Raw genomic sequence first — 25,646 nt, forward strand, 5'->3', positions numbered from 1 at the left:
GGACACCGCATTTATTTATCGTCAGGAGACGCTAGAGCAACCTCTTTTCTACTGCAACGCATCAGTATGGCAGTACAAAGAGGGAACGTTGCATCAGTTTTGGGAACGCTACCCTCTGGTAAGGAACTGGAGATCTTTTGTCTGTAATTTCGGCGAAGGTTTGAGGATGCTGTTACGAGGCTTATCACAATAACGTGCATTAGTGGATAATTATATTTTGATATTCTGTAAAATGTAAATTGTCCACTGTTCAAGGAATGTAATCTTTTGTAGTTTTGCCAGCGGACTTAATGCAAAGTGGGTTCTGTGCGTAAAATTGTTCATGTCTGGTTCCTTATTTTTTGCTGTTTTTCTTGGTACAGAATATATTGAGAAGGCAGAAATCATAAACATTTCAATTATTTAAAACATTACAAGTATAATTTTATATCTTTACACCATATTGTTTTAATGTATCGTAGGCTATATTAAATATTAAACTAATTATTGTAAACTTGGAGCACATTTTTTTTTTTTTTTTTTTTTTTTTTTTTTACATATAAAAATAAGTTTTAAAAATGAATATATCGTTGTTAAATGAAAACATTACTGTTAAATGTATTGGAAAGCAGATGTACAGAAAATAAGCTGTATCCTATGGTAAGCTTGTATATTATAATTCTGATTTAAAATAAACCAGTTAACAAGCTGAATCGCATGGCATTTTTCTTGCTCATACTTTCTCAACATATACATTTCGTAAATAGGAAATCAAATGCTAACTTTTGCTTACTTGTAGAAATTAAGTTGAAATCCATCTCAACAGAAGCCCCCCCCCCCCCCCCGACAACTGCAGGAAACTATAATGAGGTTATCGATCAATTGAATGGGAACCGACGCTACTGTTAAAGAAACCTAAGACACAGAAAGGACGGAGTGTTACGCTTACCAACGCAAGCACTTTGACGCTAGTATCAGAACAATTTTAACCAGTACATACTTTTTCCGCCTTGTGAACTGCAGCAAGATGGACCACAAAGATTAAATTCAATTATTCTTTGCAGTGTCCTACAACCCTAGGACACGCAAAAATATGGAATTCATCTTCAAACCAAGAACACCAAAAAGGAAGACAATACGCTGACCATATAACGCTGAAGAACCATAGGATCTTTAGCATATTTTCAGGAACCACTGTGTGTGTATTTCTACCCTTACCTTACCTTACCATACAGCTCTACAGCCCTAGGTGAACTTTGGCTTTTTTCACCAGGCGCCTCCATTCTTCCCTGTTCTCTGCTTTTTCTTTCGAGTTCTTCAATTTCATTATTTTCAGATAGCCATTTACATTGTGTTTCTATCCATGAATTGCTATTCCAATATTCAACGGACTTTGTAAGTACTGCACCACTTCAAGACGTAGGAAGTTTTCATGGAGGATAAAGAACCACAATGAATGCATATCCATACGTTAAGAATGCTCAGTATGAGATTCTTTACAAGTATGCAATAATTAGCGTAAGCAGGTTGATTCAATGTGATATTTTAATTTAATTCCGATAAACTAAATGATAACATCGTTACACATTTTTGTCGGCTTACTTTTAGTTCTGGTATCTTATTTAAAATACAACTACATATTATTCATGTCCAAAATTCTGAAACAAACCTGGGTGTTTTATGCTTAATTAACTGCAATTCTCCTCATTTCTGACAGGGGATAACACCATCGTATTGTGTATGTTTTAATCAACACACGACAATATTATTAGCACTACGCCAAAATTAGGAATCTATAAGATACAAAGTTGGGTAATCTTGTATAATTTTGGGTTGATCGCGTTTAAACAGCTCAGCGAAAAATACAGAACCCGTCTTCTGTATTCACAATATCTGGAAAAAGATTTCGATGAGACTTATAATTACGGAATGTAAAGAAACACATAATTATGAAGAAACTGCAGTTCGTTAAAACCAGCCAAAACTAAAGGTTTGTGGGTTTGCCGTACTAGGAAAAATATTGTAATATAGATAAATGGATGTTAATAATCATAAGAAGCTTTAGGGAAACATTTTAGTTTCTACTTTTCTCAGAATTTTAAAACTGAATAATAATAACAACCATGATGAGTTTTTGTATTTTGATTTGAGTTTAGCATCCCGTTTAGCACCAAGGCTCTATAAGACGTGTACCTAAAGCTTAACGTGGGATCCTACCATACCACCTTTCTCTGTAAGATGGAATTTTTACCTTCTCATCAAGATTATGCAAATTTGCTATAAGAGAATATGCCCTATTTCCTTTTTATTTTCTTTCTTTCTTCTTTCTTACCTGAAGTTCTTTTTGCGGGTGATACGCATATCGGTACAAGCAGGGTAGTATCAAAGGTCCTCTTTCAGGATCCATCTGTCCATCTGAGTCAACCCATCCTTTTTTGGCATGACACAGTCGCACAGCATCTTCATGGCACTGACGATATAACTGTGGGTCAAGTTTAAAATCTCTGGAGACAAAGTACTGGATCTGAAGTAGAGCGGATTCACACGCTTCTGTCATATGATCACCTCCCACTTTGTCCATTAAACATGACAGCACCCTTTAAAAGATTTTAAAAAAATAATAATAATAGTAGATCAAATACAAGCATTTTATGATCAAAGAGACAACTAACTGTGTACCTACTTAATAACACAATGTATTTTCTCTCAATGTGAATATTTCCAGTTTCCAAACGATGAAAACGAATTGAAAATTGGCTAAACTAACCACTTGAGACCCACTTGAGAATATCTGATGGCAGGCAGAGTGTACTGGAGGAAAAATTATAGCAGGATGCCGTAAATGATAAGCTTAATTATTATTTACATTCGCCAATTTCTGTCAAATACTAGCTGAAATGCGCGTTCTTCGCACGGGAAGAATAGGTTTATGGAAAGTGTTTTGAACCCTTTCCCCCTTAAATATGAATTTCAATAAAAGTGCGATGATAAAGATGCGTAATGTCACCTCTTCTCACTTCCCCATGCCAATGGGGATGAATGTGGACTTCAACGGTATTCATCTTAGCAACACAGAAAACTGTTGATTGCATACTAGTATCGGTCATTTTCGATTTTTTTTTATCCTAAATTTGCTCTATGGTCTGAAGAATCAACAGCTTCAACTCTGCAGAAATGCAAGCCCGCTATTGAATCCTAACCACACTAACCTAATCCAGTCACGATTATGATATACTTCTCTCAGATCCTGCCTTCTATTATCAGCCCATCATCTTTGTGTGGTGCCTCAAGATTTAATAGTCTATTCAACCAACGTTCTATGCACCCCATGCATGTACCTCGTGTATCTTGAGCGTATCAATACTGGAGTATATTTGAAGCTGCGGGCCTATGTTACACTCTGCATTGCATAAACTCCATTTTGAAAACATTCAGAAATTAAATTCTTACCTTAAAACATCCGGTAAAATTCAAGTGAAAAATAAGTTAGAATTACAGTCGCAAATTCTCAAGGCATCTCTACTTTTGGCATCACGTTTTGTGCATATATTTATAATCCAAGTTTACGAGCAGGACATCATCAAAAGACTTTTGATATTTTAGAAAAAAAGTTTTTACTCTTGAAAAGATCCTTTATTAACAAGATAGCAGTGTTTAGGGCATGAAAACGGCATATACCAGCACGCTCAGTTCAAGAAGAGGGAGAAAAAATTATTCTTGCATACAATATTTCAGGATTACCAAAAATATATTTTTCTTTTTTTCTCTCTCTCTCAACATAATAAACGTTTACTGCGAGACTTCAACGAACATACTGATCAAGGGGTCAGTGGGGCTTCGAAATGTGAAAAATAAGTTTTATTGGTTATTTTCAGGTTACGCGTTTGATCTTTCTGAAGATTTAGTATGGATGCAATTCCATCCGTAAGCATTACTTTAGAAAAGTTTGTGTATTTGGGGTTCACCATCCTTTTCTTAATCAACGCTATATCAAACGTGAACCTTAGAAACTGTGTATGAAATCCAAACCACACGTACTCCTACCAACTAGCAATAAAGGCTGGAAAGCTAGAGTTTACAGACACGACAGAGTTGAAAGCTAAAAAAAGAATTCTGCACTATAACAATATAGTATACATTTATTTTAATATTCTTTTCTTTTAATTTCAATTAGACTAGTTATATTTTAAATATTAACTTTATTTTTATGAACAATGAAAAGTTATTCATAGTAACAGTAGGGACTTAACTGGTGTGCTTGAGACTAGATTTAAAAGGAAAAGAACAATCATGCTGAGATTTACAAATTTTACTAAGGGACTTGCAGACACATAATATAACAACAGAGACTAACCAACCTGGCATCTCCACCCCTTACATCTTGACAGACAGCATCAACAACAGGTTTACACGCCTCATGTAGAACAGGATCCACTCTCCAGTCTTCTCCAGCATCCACTTCCTTCACTAGAAGTTCCAGCTGGAACGACACATAAGGCATTTTATTGGTATTGAAGCAACACGACACACTACTCCATAAACTAAGTTACCTTCAACAAAAAGTCTTGAATACTGTCGAACAGAAATGTCTTAAAATAACGCAACGAATGAATGAAACTCGTACTGATAAAATAATAAAAATTACCTACTTACAACTAACTCACATTTCGGCTGCTTAAAATGTCTGCAACCATTCTCAGCTTTTACAAAGAAAGGATTCATTACATAAAACTTTTATTGCTCATAAACTCTTATTATAATGTAAGCCACTTGAAAAAAAAAAAAAAAAAATCTTATCAATAAACTGAAAACACACTCTTGTTTATCCGATTACATATTGAGTGCCTTACGTGTTTACTAACACTGATTAACTTTTCCTTTGAACCCTATCGACAATCTTTTGAACGACAGTTCGTTGAGTTTTCTTAGTACAGGGGAAGAGGCAAAATAGCTGTGGTAAAAATATTCACTTCTGTATTAGGGCTCCGTAATTCGATTCCAGAGAATGTTAGTTTACGGTAATCAAAACTGTGTCCATGGATACTTTCGTTTAACATCCTCATTCTACTTATTCTTTTGTAATCATCCACTTGCAGTAATCATTTGTTTTAGACTAAAGGGTAACAACAGTTTAGGTTTTGTTTCACGTTATTTTATCTGGTCGCAAGTATAAGATTTAGTACGAGTTGCATACATACTGAAAACTTACACCTTCAAAGAAAAGTAAAAAAAGGAAGCACGTAAATACAATTTTTAAAGAAGTTGGTTTATCTTTTTCAGTTCGTCACGAAACAAAGTCCATTCGGTTTCTTTGTATATCTATTATAATTTTCTTTTATAGAAATTTTTGATAGAGTACACGTAAGCATTACCGTACGAACACATCGGAGGATGGAAGAGTAAACTAAAAATATTTGCAATGATTTTCAAGATTTACTGTACTTTGTTTTTAAATTTTATTTTCAGGATAGTGAGATGCCATCAGTGGGACTGACTGCGTACTGGAAGCAAAAACTCTCTCCCTCTGTTTTCTTCTTTCTTTCCGCTTTGGGCAATCTATTGGGAGTTCAATATCGTACTGAAAACCAGTAAGAACTATTATGCATGCCAGCAAGAACTATCATTAAGCACATACTATATATGTCAACGACTGATTCAACATAACTAAATGTGAAAGTCGACAACTGAAAATGCTTGCATCTGTAAATATTTTTAAGTTAGTGCAATGAGGTGAATTTAAACAGGGCTAATTTACATTGGAAAACATTGTTTATGATCCCAAGAACGTACAATCTGCCACATAGTTCCAGATAATATTGCAATTATCTCCCAGAAGTACTTACGAAAATAATGAATGCTATGGGGAGAGGGATCTCTCTCCGAGATGCAAACTTTTTTTTTCTTTCTTTCTTCAACGAAAGCACCTGTCTACAAATTGCAACGGGAACGGGCTTTCTGAAGCAGTGAAAATTTGGACTGAATGAAAGTAAATACCAACTACATGGAAAATAAGATTCATCAACTCATGTCTCGCTTTCTTGTGAGGTATTTATACTATGATAGATGTCCATTTCAGAAACTCTCACACATATCTATTTTAATTTCACCATTCCAATTTCTCTTCGAGAAGTAATGTTACGTAGTGTAGTTCCCAGATCCGAATAGAACCATATCATACTTTAGATATCATAATACGTTTCTGGGCTAACATTAATACTTGTAAACAGACATAACACCTGAAAGCCCAAAATATCCATATAGTGTTATCACTTACCTCCCTCTCCCCTTTAGTACATCTGCGACACGTGATTATTCGATTTCTCACCTACGTAATATCACATACGCTGATCTAAGCATTATTTTGTAGAATAGTAAATGTGAACAATCCTTATATGCAATATTATTCAAATAAAATTTACCCTTAGCGTTAGAAAGTAACTTACTGACATTATCTATTTAATATATATTCAAGAGAAAATAAATAAAAATGTATATACTTATCTCCGTTGAGAGTACCGGATTCAAAAAATGTTGAGTATGAATACTACGGTTTTTCCTCAGTCCCAGGAGGCGGTTATGACGGTACCTTTAAAATATACGACCTGACGGACTTTTTTAAAAATTTTATTTTATATATACAGAATATAAGTAAATAAAAGCAACTCAACACACTACCGTACGAAATAAAAGTAAGTAGAGCATACATACCGCTCTTTGACACTGAGCAGTTATTCTTCCTTTTCTTCTTTTTGGTCGTGCGTGTTCCATCAAACAATGAATAGTTTTCCCTCCAATCTCCAAACCTTTGCAGTAAGTGTCAATATCTTGGGCACAATTTGAAACAATCTCAGGTGACAGACGAAAATCTTCCATCAGAATTCTTCTGTGTTCTACCATTTCAACTTGACAATCAACTTCCACTTTACTGCCTGTATTATGAAAGAACACTCTACATATAATCAGAAATTTTTCACAAAACATCTAGAATACCGTATAGAAATCACGAAATAACATTTATTTTAAAGAGAACTAATGTTTATTATGTAAGCCACAATGTGAAGTAGATTAATATTATTATTGTCTTTTATAATGAGAACCAAAGCGATTAATTACTTAATAACTTAAAGGCCATTCACCTATCTCCTTACTTGTTTCAATGCTTAATACCTTATGTCATACACACAGTAATTACACAAGAATAACTTATTTATTTGTGAATTCCGGCATTATTATTCACACCATACTATTCTTTTAGTATAATCTAAATAATTACAATGTTTTATAGAGACCAAGAATTACGATCAATTATCTACAGGATTCCATTAATTTGGTCACTATTCTTACAGTTAGTAAGAATCAGAATTCCGACTGATTCGTTTAACTATTAATGCCGCCAGGTTTAACAGATTCGAAGGTCGTTGAAATCCTGAAGTATCGTAAGTTTATAATTTTACGATTATAATAAGTGGGCTAAAGAGGAGATGGATGATATCTGAAAATATATATGATGAAAAAATTGTAGAAAAATAAGGAAATGAAAGAATTCTGAGAAAACCCAGAACACAAGGCCATATTTATACACACATGGCCTGCAGATGAATCTGTGTGACTCTTTGAATGAATGCTTTACCAAATTTCTGCTTCCTTCAAAGGTCTCGTATTGATTAATTGGAGTTTAACATCCTTTTCCAGCACAAATGGAGGTCATATTCTTCCGGAAGTCTGAAGGACAGTATCCCAAGGCACACATTCCAACGAAAGTGATGGACAGAGAACACCTATTAAGAACCAAACTCATTACCACGCGCACACAAAGTATGCATATTTACCAACTGTATACTGGTAGAAAGAAGAAAGCCAGAGAAAGTTCAATGGTATCTGACTCCTGACTAAGAAATAATAATAAATAACCAATTCAACCCTTAGTTTATTTATTATATTATTTAAAACCGGAAGTTTACCGTTTCTTATTGCTCCTTCAAGACAGAGAAGAAGTTGGGCTAATCTGACATCTCTATCACTAGAAACATTCTTTCGGCATTTGTATAATTTAATATCGTCTTTGCAGGCTCTTGCTAACCCTTTGCTCACTTTGTAATCTTGTGCTATCAATGCTTGTCTGCGTGCAAGTTGTACTCGGCACTGGAAATAAACAAATAGTAATGAATATTAAACATATATACACACACAAAAAAGTAACAATATGTACAATCGGTCTTTGGACTAATATTACAATAAACAAAACAATACAATGTGTTATTACGGTTATAACCACGATTTATCTTATTGATTAATTTTTTCAAGAAAAAGTAACGTTTTGATAAAAGTTTATTTTTGGAAATGAAAAAGCTCTTTTCTCTCATGTTTTGATCAGAAATATCATTGCTTAAAGTTTGAAAATACTAAAAATACATTTTTAAAAACTCTTCATTTAATTCTTAGTCATAGCCATATTGAAGTGTACCACGTAATTTTATGTAATATAATTAGTAATTTAAGAAGTATACAAAAATGAAAAAAATGCTGTATTCTCAGGTACAGTATCGTATATTTAGCAGGAAAATATTACAATTTTCTTCTATAAGCTGATGCTGAGTTGTAAATCCTGTATTGAACATATTACATATATCCTTCAAAAATCCATAGACTCTAAGGTCTATGGAATCCGGGGGTTCAATGCCGCGTTCACAAAAGCTCTCCATTGACTTCTATCCTTAGTCAACTGGATACAGCTGCTACTTTGTATTCCTCTTTCTGCGAGATCCATCTTAATATTGTCCTCCCATCTGCGCCTAGGTCTTTCTAATGATCGTTTTCCAATTGAACTTCCAGTTAAAACTTTGAAAGCGTTCCTACTTTTTTTCATTCTAGCAACATGGCCTGCCTACCTGAGCCTACTAGATTTGATGACCCAAACAATGTTTGGTAAACCGTATAAATTATGTAGTTCCTCGTTATGAAGTTTCCACCATTCCTGTTCCTCTTGGGTCCAAATATTCGCCTCAGGATGATGATCTCAAATACTTTCAGTCTACGTTCTTCCCTCAGAGTAAACGACCATATTTTGCAACCATACAGAATAGCAGGCATGATTATCGTTTTATACATTTTAAGCTTTAAATTCCTCGACAGAATTCACAACAACAAAATATTTTGAACTCAACACGAATTTCCTGCTTTTAGTCGACATTTAATTTCTTGGTGAATATAGTTTTCGTCTGTTAATATTGATCCTGGATATTTGAAAGTATCCACTGTATCGAAATTATTTGATATGTTACCTATCCATAATTTGCAGTATTACGATCCCGACAAATGTCCTCGTATTCGGTTTTCTCTGCATTTACTTCTAAACCATGTCCCTGCAAGTGTTTGATAAGACCTCTGCATATCTTTCTATTGCTCCTTTATCAACCTGTATCAGACTTATATCGTCAGCATGCGCCCTAACCTGGTGAATATGATTCAGCTCTAGGCCCTGGTTGCTATCTTTTATTTTGCTTATAGCGTACTCCAGGACAAAGTTGAATAATAATGGCGACAACGCATCTCCTTGTTTCAGGCCATTCTCGACATGAAAGAGCGTGAACAAGAATTTTCCTACTCGGACTTTACTTTGGGATTCATTTAAACATATCTTAATTCAGGGCGTCTACTAAAATTCCAAAATGAAATTTCGTGACCTTTTCTTTCCGAAACCTTAAAATTTACAACATTCTCAACAGCGACTTTGGGAGCGAATTGGGTCGAATTTTCATCCATGCGATAGAAGCGTGCTTTGCTTGCAATTTGGTAGCGTCTAAAGGCGACCATAGACATTTTTGGTGGTGAATTTTGACGTTTTATAGAACAAAATTTCTCAGTCTATACTTATATTTGTACAGATAAAAAAAATAGTGACCCAAAAGCTAAATTTCGTGACTTTTTCTTTACTTTCATGACCGTTTTCTGATTTCATGACTTTTTCACGACGGATTCTGATTCTTACAGGGTGACCGATAGACGCCTTGTAATTAATCTAACTAGCTTCTTCGGTATTCCAAATTCTGTAAGAATCAAAATCCATATTCTGTTTTCAATACCAGGGAAAGTTTACAGTACAATGTGAAGAAATCAGTTTTCTTCAGAGCAAGTGAAGTATTGTACGGTCCATATCTACATGTAAGTGTGCCTTTGATTTTGAATTGAATCCCACTATTGAACTTATTACAACGACAAAACTGAACATTATTATTGATAAATATTTGACGCTGCGCGCTAATTGCTCAAAAAATGTAAACTAATAATGAAAAAGTTACTTATCTACTGGTTAAAATGAGACACGCTCTCCTTATTACATGTAAAAGAAAATAGTTGGTGTAATGATAAAGTACTTGGAAAATCAAGTCTAGGGAAAACACATGGTGTTCGAATCTTATTGACAGGATTCCCTGGCCAGTTCTGCCACAAAATATATACGTTTCATCTTGTATGTTAAACTTGTTTCATATATAGTCTCGGTGCACAAACCAATGATACATACAACCTTTACCATTTAGCAACAAATCCTCAAAAGCTGAATCTCAAATACAGTGTTAAGTAAGTATATATATAATCATACTTAACACTTTATTTGAGATTCAGTTTTTGAGGACTTGTAGTTAAATGGTAAAGGTATAGAGTTTTTGTAGGTTATATGTATCATCGGTTCTTACAAGTATGTATCATCGGTACCGAATAAAGTTCTTACAAGTTCTTTTGCTCTGTAATTGTCTGTAATTAGTAGATACAATACGTGCCACTTATGCATACATAACGTATATATATGCATAAGTAGCACGTATTGTATCTACTAATTTTAGATACAGGACCATAAAAACTTGTAAGAACTTTATTCGGCCACAAATGAACAGCAAACATACTCACTCAGTACAAGATAAATATTAACCATTTCTTCAATCCAGTGCCCGATAAATATCTTGTGAATTTCATGGCAGCTCTGATGTCTTAATTTCTGGATTAATGCAAACGTTGAGCCAAGACACTCTCCTTTAAGTATCTTCACAGAAAGTACGAAATTTTATCATACCAGAACTTCGATGAATTCCATTTGGCTCCAAGACGGCACAACGACACACTCAGCACGCCTAAGAGACTCTAACCCGAAAAATTTTCCCCAATCGTCGGATCTCCTGCTACAGTGATTTACTTTGATTACATCGCTGACCGGATTTAATAGCAATGAACTATTTCCTTTGGGGATATCTGAAGGAGAATCTTTCATCATCATTTGTATACGATCAATAAGTGAATCCATCGTAACATAATTCCTTCGTAAAGTATGAGTGTTCCCCTCCTCCCCCCAGAGGACCGTACTTCACAATCAGTGAGCCGCTCGATAACACAAATGTATTTTCTTAAACACAAATGTGTTAAAAATGACACATTATGAAGTGAACATACAAACGCCATGAATGCATCCGACTGTACGCAAAGGATGCCGGGAGCCTACGCACGCACTCATTTCCAAGGGCGGTCGAAATTTCAAACGGTACCCACAAGTGGATCTTAGTTTAAAAATAATCCTCATGCATAATGTGCTCTTACAATCACGGACGAATCAAACGTACTGCATATTTTTCAATTGCTTCCCTCCTCAACCGAGGGTTAGCGAATAACAGAGAAGCATTAAAAGATTTGTTTATTAACTAACAACCTGTACACTATTCAATGCCATACAATTCAAACAAACATCAGTGATTACGAAAAGAAATATGCAAATGTAAGAAGCAAATTTTTAACCTTATTGTTATACTGCTACTTTAGCTCTACCTAGTCATGGTTAATAATAAATTAGTAAACCAAAAACATCATACACACCTTCTCACTCATCGTAGTGTCCAACTTATGTTGCATTAGACATTTGTACACTTTACCACTGCCTGGTGCTACGTCCGGACAGAAGCGAAGACGATCTTCCATGCAGGCGAAGAACAATTGTCGATCGAATCTGAAGTCATCTGCTTGAAGCTCAGATAAATGTAACACTTCATTCCGGCAAGAAACATTCAAGTCTTTCAAGTGTTCTTGTAGACATGCCAAAGTTCTTCCTTGTGAAAACTAAAACAAATAAATAAGTCTTAATTACTGTTTGAATTCAGTTTTGTACTAATGTATTTAAAACGATATATATATTTCCGAAATACATCAACTCATTTGTAAATTGCGTCAGGAAGTATGCATTTCTTTTGGCCAACCTTTACACTCACAATTATTGCCTATCTTTTATGATTTGTACTCTACTAGTAAGAAGAAAACGTAGCATAAAACATTAATCACAAAAAGTTAAGAAAACTCAATAGTGGTACTGCATGATACTGTAGGCAATTGGAACACAAAGGGACTATAATGGTTCATACTTCCCGTGTTCCGAACACTGGTTTTAAATAAAAATTAAGCCGAATACTGTCTTATCTAGTGCATTAATACGAACATCATTACAACAGCTATTTACTTTGTCAAGATTATTACAACTAAAGCTTTTACTTCACTCATCGTAAATAAATGCTGCATTAAAATGAGTCTTGAAATCCAAAGTCCAGGCTTCATATATCCGAATAACATTTTAATCAAATTTATTTCGTACAATACATAAAACATTGTCTATTGTTTTAAACACTAAGATCTGTTTTTAAAAAATGATTTTTAAAAGTACAGGTTTTCAGTACAACCTTACATAATACAAAATTTACTAATATTTGGTTCCCACGTCTTTTCACTGGCAAAATTCCATTACTTTTAAGGATCTTTCCGTACTCCATTAAACCTACAATATCTTACTGACTTCAAAAAACTAGGGTCCTTTCGTAGAAAATGCCAAAAGCCTAGCTGCAAACCCTATTCTATTTCATTTAAACCTTCCAACACTTCAGAACCCATAAAACATATTTATTCCGCTGCATTATTTTTAGCGCTTCCACTGTTCAGCATTTAACATTGCAGAAACTCGAATCATCTAGCCCTACTAATAGTGGTGTTCATCCCCCTGAAGTGGGCACAATCCCTACCAAATCAAAATTACCCCACCAATAATAATAATAATAATAATAATAATAAAATAAATAAAAATAAAGTTGCTAGGAACTGACAGAACCTAAGTAACTTGCTTTCCAGACTAAATTTTATTCAATCTATTATTTTAAAAAGAATAATTACTGGATAACTGTGAAGTTCAATTGTGTCATTTTAAATGAAAATCCCCCCCCCCCGCTTTCTCCAAAACCTTATATGTGCAACCTGTGCTCCAAAACCCACATGTGGCACCCCTGCATATGAACTATGTCACGACTTGTCATTTATTCTATCTTAATACACAGATTATCATAGTTCAATCTAAATAATCCCTGATTTCATCATAATTTACGATGCTCAAGCTAGTGAAGGTTACAATGCGAAAGTAAACTCTATAAAAGCATGGCAAACGGAATAATTCGTATTTACCACAGTGCAAAACTGATCCTTTTTGGATGTATATACACTTATCCCACTGTATATACACACATATCTAAGCAGTTCGCTTATTAACTCTGTCCTTCAGCTTTGATTCTCTTCCCTTTATAGTAGAACAAGAAATCACAAAGTAATGCACTCTATGTTTCCCTATCTCTCTGTACGTTGCAAACTGAAACGCAAGTAACTTAGAGTTCAAAAAAGAGTTGAGTTGATTTTGAGTTTAACGTCCCGTTCAACAGCGAGGCTATATGAGACGTGGACCTACTGATTAACGTAGAATCCGAACCACATGAGCTCTCACCGGAAATTGAACCCGGATCTCCCACGCCAAAGGCGCGTACGCTAACCGCTTAGTCACGAAGGAGTTCGAGTTCAAAGTAGAGATCGCTGTAGCTGATTATAATTTGGGGCAAGAAGTGTAGTCAACATTACAAAAAATGTCGCGTTTTAGCGTCCTCAAAGGAGGAGCAACGAGATGTAGCCAAATTTCTGTGGGCTAAATGGAAAATTCAGAATGAAATTCATGACGAAATGATGGATAGATGTTACAAGTTCTTCGAACAGGGTCAGGTAAACCTTATCGATTTGCCTCATTCCGTTAGGTCAATAACCGTCACAAAACCACTCACTGTGAGAGACAGAAGCGGCAGTTCCGAAAGATCGACTGATCCATTTTGGGATATTGGCACTAGATTTTAACATTTTGTACAGTACACAATACGATATTGTGCATGACAAATTAAACTATCACTAGAAAATTATGGGACTTCACGCAACCTGTTCACGGAATTACACATGAAATAGTAAGCGCTCTACCTGAGTACCGGCGTACCGAGAAGTTAGGGTAGGGAATATACTTTTAAGTTTAATTGAGTACTCATTGTCTAAGTACTAGAGAATTCTGAAAGATGAATATTTAGATAGAGTGCACACTAGTTCTTGTGCAATTCTTTGAACTCGCTTGGGTACGTCTCATAGTTTTCACGCTAGTGCGTTTAAACTGTAATGTTTCGAATTTTTGGCGGTTAACAACTCTTAAAAGGTGTTTTCCAATTCATTGTGTTCATTAACACGCTGTATATTATAAATAAGGCATATGGTGTTCTTCAAAGAGATAAATCATAAAAAAACGTGTTTTACGTAAACTGCTACATACAACAGAAATATTAATGAATTGTTGGGTGACAATGTATTAAACAGCTGAAAAAATATTATTATTTTAATAGTAGGACTCTTTAATATTGATATATTAAACTATGATTCAACAGAAACTTTGAAGTATCACCAATTTAGTAAAATGTACTTTTTAAAAACAGATGTCAAATATGTAACAGATAATTCTACGGTATCAATAGATCTCTAATTTATCAAGTATTAGTTAACCCGTAAAGTGAAGTCGTCATTTTGTTAATAATATAGAATCTGATACTCGTGACGATAATATATCAATAAGCAACACATTTCGACGCATAAATACCATAATAACTGTAAAGAATACTTGATTTACCTTAAATAAAAGACAATATATTAAATTATTATCTTGAAATTACATATTTTTTAATACTAACAATATAGATGAACAAACAGTCAATTAATTAAATATCTGTCAAAAGAAATCAAAATAATTAAATTTACAAGTCAAAAATACTTACAAATATTATAAACCTAAACTGCCCTGGATAAATGAGGAATTATTGAGTTTAGTAAAACAGAGAGTAAAATAATATTCTTCCAAAATTAAAAATAATAATATACGTAATGAGCGAACGAAACACAAATATACGGTACTAAGACCAGAAGACAAAGGAAGATTGTACATCTCAATAATAATAATAATAATAATAATAATAATAATACAGAAATCAACAGAAATAATCTTTGCACTTTGAAGCTTTCGGTTCTTCTCTGGAGTTGTGCTCATAGAAAAGTAAAATAGGAGCAAGAGTAATAAAAACATAAAGGAAATACATAGGAGCAGGCTCACCGGGGAAGTGAAAATATACATTGTCTTATCTATTACTGCTATCATTCATATCAGTCAAGTGGTGGGGCAGCTTGCTGTGAAACTGCGGACTCAGGTTATGTTATGGAAGGTCGTCAACTCATATTTGTGTTTTTATTGTTATTGTGTCATTGTTAATGCAATTTTTAAATCATAGTCTTTATATAAATGGATCATCTTAAGGTTTTGTTGGAGCTGCGGTGGCATAGTGATACAGCACTCACTTCTGGAACGTGGGGTTCTTGGTTCAATCCGAGTCCTCGCCAAGTGGAGTTTGTGGTAGAAAAACAGGTGTGCGTAGGTTTCATCGGTATTCTCCCGTTTCTTTTCACTTTCTTCATTCATTATCATCTCCATATCCCTTAGGCTTGGAGCACAAGATCGGATGTTAAATTTTAAAAAGGACCTAACTAACTCTATGGCCTATGGAACCCGGAGGTTCAATGCCGCGTTCACAAAAGCTTTCCACTGACTTCTATCCTTAGCCAATTGGATCCAGTTTCTACTTTGTATTCCTATTTCTGCGAGATCCATCTTAATATTGTCCTCCCATCTGCGCCTAGATCTTCCTAATGGTCGTTTTCCGATTGGTCTTCCAGTCAAGACTTTGAGAAAGCGTTTCTACTTTCTTCCATTCTAGCTACATGACCTGTCCACCTAAGCCTCCTAGACTTGACGACCCTAACATTGTTGTTGTATAAATTATGTAGTTCCTCGTTATGAAGTTTCCGCCATTCCCCATTCCCGTTCCTTTTGGGTCCGAATATTTGTCTCAGGATCTTGTTCTCAAATACTTTCAGTCTACGTTCTTCCCTCAGAGTAAGTGAGCATGTTTCGCAACCATACAGAACAACAGGCATGATTATCGTTTTGCATATTTTAAGCTTCAAATTTCTCGACAGAATTCGCGACGACAAGAGATTTTGAACCGAATAGTAACATGAATTCCCTGCTTTTAGTGGACATGTAATTTCTTCGTGAATATGATTTTCGTCTGTTAATATTGATCCTAGATATTTGAAAGTATCCACTTTATCAAAAGTATTATTTGATATTTTAACGCATCCATAATTTGCCGTATTACGGTCCCGACGCACTTCCATGTATTTAGTTTTCTCTGCATTTACTTCTAAACTCATGTCCCTGCAAGCGTTTAATAAGATCTCTGGATTTCTTTCTATTGTTCTCCTATCATCCCCTATTAAATTTACATCATCAGCATATGCCATAACCTGGTGAATACCGTTCAACTCTAGGCCCTGGTTGCTATCTTTGATTTTCCTTATAGCGTATTCCAGAACAAAGTTAAATAATAATGGCGACAAAGCATCTCCTTGTTTCAGGCCATTTTCGACGTGAAAGCTCGTGGACAAAAATTTTCCTACCCGGACTTTACTTTGGGATTCATTTAAACATATCTTAATTAATCTAATTAGCTTTCTCGGTATTCCAAGTTCTGTAAGAACGATGTATAATGTTTCTTTCCTAACCGAGTCGTACGCCTTTCTAAAATCAATAAATAGTTCCCACTTTTTTTCGAGTATTTGGTGAATGGTAAATATTTGGTCGATAGTTGATCGATTTCGTCTAAATCCGCACTGATAAACTCCAATAATTTCATCTGCGTATGGGGTCAATCTTGCTAATAGAATATTTGAAAGGATTTTATAGGATGTTGACAGAAGAGAGATGCCTCGATAATTATTACAGTCAGATTTGTCGCCTTTCTTATGAATTGGAACGATGATTGATTCTTTCCACTCTTGTGGCAATTCTTCCTTGTTCCAGATAAAGAGAATGAGTTTGTGTACCTTGTTCCACAATTTTTCGCCACCAGCTAAAATTAACTCAGCCGGAATTTCATCTACACCCGGAGATTGGTGTTTCTTTAATTTCTTTATAGCGGTTTCTACTTCTATTCGGTTGGGTACTGGAATATACGGTTCTGCGGTGTGTATTTCTTTTTCATCACGCACATTACTTTTTGGCTGCGTGTTCAGCAAATCGTCAAAGAAATATTTCCATCTATTTAAGATGCTATCCGTATCAGTGAGAACTGTACCGTCAGCTTTCTTTAATATATAAGTTTAAAAAGGTACTGGTTGTTTAAAAGTAGAAGCGAATTTTCAAAAAAAGGCTAATTTTATTTGAAAAAAAGAGATCGATTATTTATTGACGATCGGTTAATCTCCACGCATATCCTATCCACTTAAATTTGTACAATCAGGTTATGAAGAATTTAGGATTCAACAGACCTGGAAGTAAAACTTGTTTAGAAATGAGTTGGACTACCAATATCACCTGACTGACAACTGAATTGAATGGAATTTCCAGAGAAATAAAAAGCATTACCCTCCCCCCTCTTTTATGACAATATATTACTCAATATTCAAGGGATATAACATGAATCCCAACGAGAAATCAAGAATCTATGGGTTAAAATGCAGCTGCTTGGATGTCTGTATTGTTATGACAAGGAAATTTCGAAATCTACGTGAGAGACCATCTTAGGATGCAAAAACAGAATAGTCGGTTTAAATCTTTCAAAACACCTAAAATGACCTCAACACAATTTTATACACTCACGAATTTTATTTGGAACCAATAATAAACTTCAAAGACTGTTTTCTTGAAAAATATGTATCTGAACTTGTTAAATATAGAGTGGGAGATTGTGATTAAATAATATATTAAATACTGGCACAGTAACAATAAACATCAGTTGGGCCACAACAATAAACATGTGTTGGAAACTTTCCCTAACATACAATTTGAACCCCTGTTTCATAGCAAGTCACTTACCACTTGATGAGTAATAGTAATAGATAAGACAATGTGTATCTTCACTGCACTTTCCCGTAAGTCCATTCCTTTATTTATTTATTTTATTATTTATTTTTTTTAATTTTTATTCCTCTTATTTCTATTTTTATCCTCCGTAAGCAAGGCTTCAGGAAAGAGCCGAGAGCTTAGAAGTGAAAGGATTATTCAGGAATCAACATTTGAAGCCAAATCATAGGTATGCATTTTTAATGTAAGTGTTGATAATGAATTAAAATCAAAGATACCCTTAATGGATAATACTATGTTTAAGACAGATATCTTAATTATTTATTCATGTTTAACCCGAATCCTTGTGGAAATCATTAAAATTACTAGTGCCTTAGAGAGAAAGAGAAACCAAACAAGAGACAGATTTCCACAATGAAATGAAACTGCCTTAGTAACTGCACGGAACTAAAAGCCCAATACTATCAGATTCTTGTAAATTCTTCCTTTTTCTTGAGTGTTTTTCAAATGCAACACAAAACAGTCAGGTTTCTAATTTATGAGTATGACGATACATTAAATCGAAATAACTATAGGTTTATATCTACATTTAGCTACAAATAATTTAAAAATTCATATAAAATAAAATCACATTACATCTAAAGCGATACTATATCTGGCATCTAAATATTACTTCTATGAATGTATGTCAATATTCTTTTAGGAAGAAATCAAGTAGCTGGAATACAGTGATATAATCGTAGGAAAAAAAGAGAGAGAGAGAGAGAGAGAGAGGAGACAATAAATTTGCAGCACGGTATTTATCGATTTGAAGAAAGAATTTATCAGGCTTGAATATAAGAGATAACTACAAAAAGTACAAATATAGGATACAGAAAGACATTTTTCTGGATGAAAAATTTATTTACCTAACAAATCACAATATGACTTAATGAATGGGAAAGAAAGTAATAATGTAATAACATAATATATTGTTCTTCTATGTCCATATTGCGAGGTAGAGTAAGTTTATTTTTTGACAAAACCTTAATACTTTAAAACGCATAAACAACAGAAAAACTGATATCAACATAATTACAGTGCAATCCCGGTAATCCGAATAGGTCAGGGTTATTTTATTTTTTTATTTTTTGATGCGAAAATACGTAGTTTGATGAAATTAATAACTAAAAGAATGAAAATGGATTCATGTTTTCGTAGAAAACAAAGTAAACTTTCGTTAAATACAGTTTTTACTTGAATAGCTGTATTTAGGCGCTTAATCAACTTTACCGTGCAGGGATTGCATCGCTGTATGTCTGTTTTCAAGTCTGGCCAGAAGAAGTAGCAAAATATTGTTCAAGCTTTGCACGATTGTTTCTCCAGTCACAAATTGTGACTTTACCAACATTTAACTCTGTGGCCAATTTAGTCACACTTTCACCGTTATCTAAACGCTTTAGAGCGTCTAGCTTATCTTTAAGAGCATGAGTTGTATGTCTTCGCTTACTCGCCATAACAATCGGCTGTCGCACTGTAATACGCAAATGCACTGAGACAACAGCTGACAAACTGTCGACCGCTGCAGAGTGAACTACACAAAGATAATAATAACCCTAACGGAAAGATTTGTAAGTACTCTACGTGGAAAAATAAAGGCATCAAATTTTCCCAACATTTTAAACATTTTTCCAGTACAGTACACATACTGTAGTCACGAAACGTGTTTTGAAATACTGTACGCTATTTATTACAACACAATAGACCCGTTCACCCACTTCAAATCAAGATTTTACTGTTATTCTGGCTAACCCAAACAATCACGTAATCCGAACAGGGTTCGGTCCCAATTAGTTCGGATTAGCGGAACTCCACTGTATTAATATGTTTTAAGAAAAGTACCTGAATGTTTACTCGTATGTAGTTCAAACAACCATTAAAATTAATATGCATTGAAGTAGCGTAGCATTGTTTGTGTTATACCGCTTACATTATTACAATGCTATGACACTGAATGCAATCAAAGCATAGTTTGGTTAATAAGCGTTTGTTTTCATAATGGTATACACCGTAACTAAAAACGCTGAAATGGTAACTTTTACCTATGTTACTATATCTTACTTTGAGGAATGATTATGCTTGAAAAGTTGTACTAAACTGAAAATTTACAAAAATCTTCTTGTAAACTGCATGAAGAACTGGAAATTTATTTGAAAATATGACATCATTAAATTCTACTCAAAATCAAGAACTGATATAGCAACAATATTAATAAAAAAAAAGTAAGCCTATGTTTAAACATGCTATAAATGATCTTAAGACTTTAAAAAAAATAGTTTAGGGTCCATTTTTATTAAGTCTTCATGGTGTAATAAGCCTCGGCAATTTAAACGGTTTATCCTCAACAAATTACATAAAGGTACGTTCGAGATTATATCAAACTTCACTAGCAGTGAACTGATAGCGGCGTAACTCCAATGTGTTGTATGATGTGCTCTAACATATCAATGTAAAGTGTAATAAAACAAGAAACTGCTCAATGAGGTTAACCAAGATCCTGTTTCAGTATTTTTTTTAAGCCTTCCTGATATTCGCGTACTCTTCTCAATTTCCCAGTTCTCCTTTTCTACCTTCAGTGCGTTCTTTCTTGTTCTTCTCTACGTCATCCATATCGCCTTACTACCCATTTTCTTCCCTTTTTATTTACATTTTATTATATCTATTCACATTGTAAGTGATAGTTTAAAAATGGTTCCAGACTTGGTCTGGCTTTTAGATATAGAGATTTTTTTTATTTTAATTATTTATTTATTTTTTAACACAAGTTTTTATTTATTGAGTATCAGTCTCGAAACTTCAAAAAATCAAAAACCATCAAAAAATCTACGCTTACTCGACTCTAGGACTGCTTTTCCTACACTGAGAACCACAAAAAGCTTACAAAAGAAGAAGCATATTTTACTTTCACCTACCTTTTCATTAGCAGGTAGACGACCACACGAAAATTTATCTACGTCACCTTTGCAGACATCTTTGAAACGCATTAAGAATCTAAAATCGCTGAAAGCCAGTTGTTCCAACCGAAGCAGGTACAAACGGCATGCATCAGCTTGGATTTTATCTCGGTTTTCTAGCAAACAAGCTAATAAACTACCATATTTGCTTGAGTCTCTGCATTCTGGTAAATTACTGTACATCTGGCCACATCCATACAGAGGAACTTCACGAATATGGCTATCATTGATTAAATTCATCATGTAACTCCACACAACCTATGCAAGAAAACAATAATAATATAAAGAAAGGATCTGCACAATATATTATCTACACAATATACTATCTATTCAAGAACATATACTCGTACTAGCATTCTTTAACAAAAATATCTAATGCATTTTACAGGGAGTCCATCAAGTCCTGCAGGAAAGTACAACTCTATAACTTGGAAACTACGTAATGCATTAACAAATACTTTTTGGTGTACTTACAGAAAGGTTCAAAGTTTTGTTTCAGCTAGTTAAGGTTCATCGCCAAGCCTCCAATTGTGCACCATTCACGTCCAAACACTCTTGCAGTCTTTTTGAGAAACCAAGAATTGCGTGTTGGCGGTGCTCGTCTGGAATGTTCAAAATCACATCAGTTATTTTGTTCTTGAGATCGTGCAGATTAGCTGGCTTCTGCGAATACACCTTGGTCTACACGTGTCTCCACGGCCAGTAATCACAAGGCGACATATTTGGTGATCTTGCAGGCCAAGGTGTGGGTCCTCTTCCGCCAATCCCTCTCTCCTTAAATTCTTCGTTAAGAAACTGTCGAACTTGAAGGGCATAGTGCGGCGGTGCCCCATCCTGTTGCATGTGGACCTCATTAAGGATGCCTAACCTAGTAAGTTCTGGCAAAAGGAATATGTAGCATGTTCAGATAATTGTTACCATTTACCGTCTCTTCTTCGAAGAAAAAAGGGCTGATAATGTGGTCCACTGAAACAGCACACCACACATTGACTTTGGGACTACCCCGCTTGTGCTCCTCGAATTCACGTGGATTTTCTACCCCCCAAATTCGGCAGTTGTGCCTGTTCACTTTTCCCAACACATGAAATGTGGCTTCATCTGAAAACAGAAATCGAGATAGAAGGTCACCATCTTGTAAGCGGGTAAGCATTGACTCACAGAATTCCATTCTCATGTCACAGTCTTCCTCTATCAGCTCGTGCACAAATTTTAACTTATATGGCTGGACCTTCAAATTCTTGCGTACGATCTTGTGTAACGTTGACTGAAGTCGGTATTCCCAGTTCCAATGACCTACGTTAAGCGACTTCATTGGACTCCTGACTACGCTGTCCTGGAACGTGTGAATCACATTGTAACTCGTTTCTGGCCTTCCACTGCGTGGTAAATTTGACACACTTCCCGTTTCTTTGAGCTTCTCGTACCACCTCCTGATACTTGTTTCTCCTGGGGGTGTTTTCCCATACGTTGTTTGGAACTTTCTCCGCACTGAAACGCAAGATTTTACTTCCACAAAACACAAAACCCATTGTGCCTTTTCTTTAATAGACGCCATCTTAAGTCACGTGATTACCAGCGCAAACGTCATCAAGCATTGTGGCCAGAACAAAACTTTAAACTTCCCTTCTTCTAACCCCAAATATTTATACACTTAAACGTAACGGTTTCCAAGTTATAGTTTTACTTTCCTGCAAGACTTTATGGACTCCCTGTATAGAGGTGCTGGTACGGTAATCAAAAAGACAACCATCATTTCACTACACCATTGAGCATGGTTTGGGATCTTATTGCGAAGTATTTTCTTAATGTTTTGATGTAGAAGATTTCTGAAGTCCAGCTCATTTCAGTCTCTGAGTTGTAAAATCATAAGTTCCGATCAGATATTTGAATTTTCAATCTATGACTAATTTTCTTCCTAACGTTACGAAATAAATGGTTTGTTACAATTACATGAGAAATGAGTTGATTTTGAGATTAACGTCCTCAACGAGGCTATATGAAACAGGACCTACCGACTACCGTGGAATCCGAACATGAGCTCTCGCCAGGAATCGAAGCCTGGTCTCCCACGCCAAAGGCGCTTATGTTAACCGCTTAGCCACGAAGGAGCTCTAATTACATGAGAAAGATTTCAGAGAATAACACTCCAACACTGTTTTAAAAAATGCTATTCACACTCAATTAACCTGTTATTTTCATTTATTTCCCGGTTTCAATTTAAATAATTACACTTATTTTAAGCAGAAAAATACCAAAATGAAAATCTAATTATGCAGTAACTTATAAAATGCTTATAATTAACCAATTTGAAATTTTATTTTCTCAACTTTTAAATAATACCTCAATACATTACGTCAAACTGTCCACGCTTAGTTTATAACTGGCCTACACAGACATATGTACAAAAATTCAAAAAACTATTTTACATATATTCTGGGAGAAAATTAATATGCTTTGAAGTTAAGATCTTATTTTCTGCTTAAGTATATCCGAAAAACCAACAAAGGACTAGACCTATGCTGAGATTTTATAGACGAGCGCGCTAAGTATTGTTGATTAAGACCTGTTTGTTTTGCTTAATGAGAGCAGCATACTTGCAACAGCTGCATATTTTACTCATCTATCTGTTCAGAAAGAGATTTTACATCAACTTACTCGGTGTATTTCTCTTCCCCTTTTCGATCTTATCTTGGAAGATGAGCATAGCTTCTGAATATTTTGAATACAGAATTAACTATGTAAGGAAGTACGTACTTTCTTCATATAAAACATTTTATCCCTTACTATCAATTAGGTTAAATATATCTTAAAAAAAAAAAATATTGCGATTGGTACTTACATTCTGACATTCAAGTGATATTCCAGGATCATATCCTGCCTGCAAAGAGAATTATTAGAATTGAAATGAGATATTGTGATAAAATATGTTAAATTTTTCGTGTGTTAGTAAACCTCGTTAAAAAAACAAAATATGCACACACAATTAAGTACTTCGTGTAATATTCTAACGTAGGTTACTGCATTATACACTGCAGGTGAGTGAATGAATCCTTTCTATAAATGTACATTCTCCTTAAACAAATGGTTATTAACCTTGCAAATTATCTTTTCACCAGTATGTAGATTTTATACATAAATTTCACATACCTAAAGAACTGCAACCATTATCTACAGATACAATTAAAAAAGATTTTAAATTAAGAACAACAGATGGATATTCTTTTTCCTATCTAGAATCTAATTGTAGTTATGTCTACTAGTTTCCATGTAATAAACTAATGTCACACAAGGGAAGGACGTAGTTTATATCCCTGTTTACCAAACAATACATCTAGAATATATATTATTTCTAAGAACGCCTTGCCTCTGTGTTATGCGGCCTTACATGATAGCAAAGGATAAATATTCACGCAATGACATACTTTTGGAGAAATGAAATTATTCTTCCTCTCTTTTTAGCCAAGTTCTGAATTAAGACCTGGCAAAGATGGATCCTTACACCTTGTTTAAATAATTAAAAAAAAAAAAAAAAAAAAGCCATGAAAAGAAAATATATGTAACAACAATAATAGTAATGATCTAACTACAATACATATTTTATGTTTTTCTCTTACGCTCCTGCAATACTTTGGGGAATCCACACAGAAAAGCCCATTCTGTAACATTGATCTCAACTACAGCGCTTTTATTTATAACAATAAAACAACTGCTTTTTACACAAAATTTTACATTACAGAAACATGTTCAACGCATCAACTGTATGATGACGTAACTTATCAAAAGTCCACAGTTAGCAGTCATATAACTGTTCATGAAGATCTAACTTTGTATCTGGAGTTACTATTTCTTATTATGAAAGCGGTAACGTAACTTGCTATTGCTTAATAGCATGTTTTGTTACTTTATCTACACACATGGAATATCAATCTAAAAATGAAATAAAATCTTTGAGTTTTACGTCCCACGGTTATGCAGAGGAATATCAATCTAGTATTGATAAAAAAATACTAGTCTTTGTAAGAATTACAACACGAGGGAGAAACCAAGATAAAAGCAATAATAATAATAATAATAATAATAATAATAATAATAATAATAATAATAATAATAAAGTTGATGAAATTATTGACTTTCTTGCACTGGAAATAATAAAGTAAGATGCCCCCAAAATATCTTTGTAGTCGGACAATATAAACGATGCTATACGTAACAAATGAACGAAATCATACAGTTATAACGCATTGTAACGGTTAGAAAAGTTTTAGGAGAGAGAGACAAATTCCAACAGTTAGTAAGCAGTATGGTTGAGTCCAAATGTCGATTCATCCTGGTGGAACTGTAATATCACATTTCACTTAAAAAACGCGATCATGTATGTTTGTTAACTCTTT

At 34.4% G+C, this 25,646-nt stretch overlaps 1 protein-coding gene across 1 annotated transcript in view; it reads right to left on the reverse strand.

The window, feature by feature from the left end:
- The window catches only part of Glg1 (Golgi apparatus protein 1), a 62,622-nt gene that overhangs the window by 28,718 nt on the left and 8,258 nt on the right, over positions 1-25,646 (reverse strand). The window contains exons 2-8 of the mRNA XM_081757421.1: positions 24,095-24,133; positions 21,214-21,513; positions 11,839-12,078; positions 7,941-8,121; positions 6,688-6,908; positions 4,338-4,459; positions 2,312-2,576 (exon numbers count right to left, since the gene is read on the reverse strand). Of these exons, the coding sequence (XP_081613547.1) occupies positions 2,312-2,576; positions 4,338-4,459; positions 6,688-6,908; positions 7,941-8,121; positions 11,839-12,078; positions 21,214-21,513; positions 24,095-24,133 (1,368 nt within the window). The remainder of the gene's footprint in view (positions 1-2,311; positions 2,577-4,337; positions 4,460-6,687; positions 6,909-7,940; positions 8,122-11,838; positions 12,079-21,213; positions 21,514-24,094; positions 24,134-25,646) is intronic.

This window comes from Thermobia domestica, chromosome 1, assembly GCF_964235325.1.
Source record: "Thermobia domestica chromosome 1, izTheDome1.hap1.1, whole genome shotgun sequence".
Classification (NCBI taxonomy): Eukaryota; Metazoa; Arthropoda; class Insecta; order Zygentoma; family Lepismatidae; genus Thermobia; species Thermobia domestica.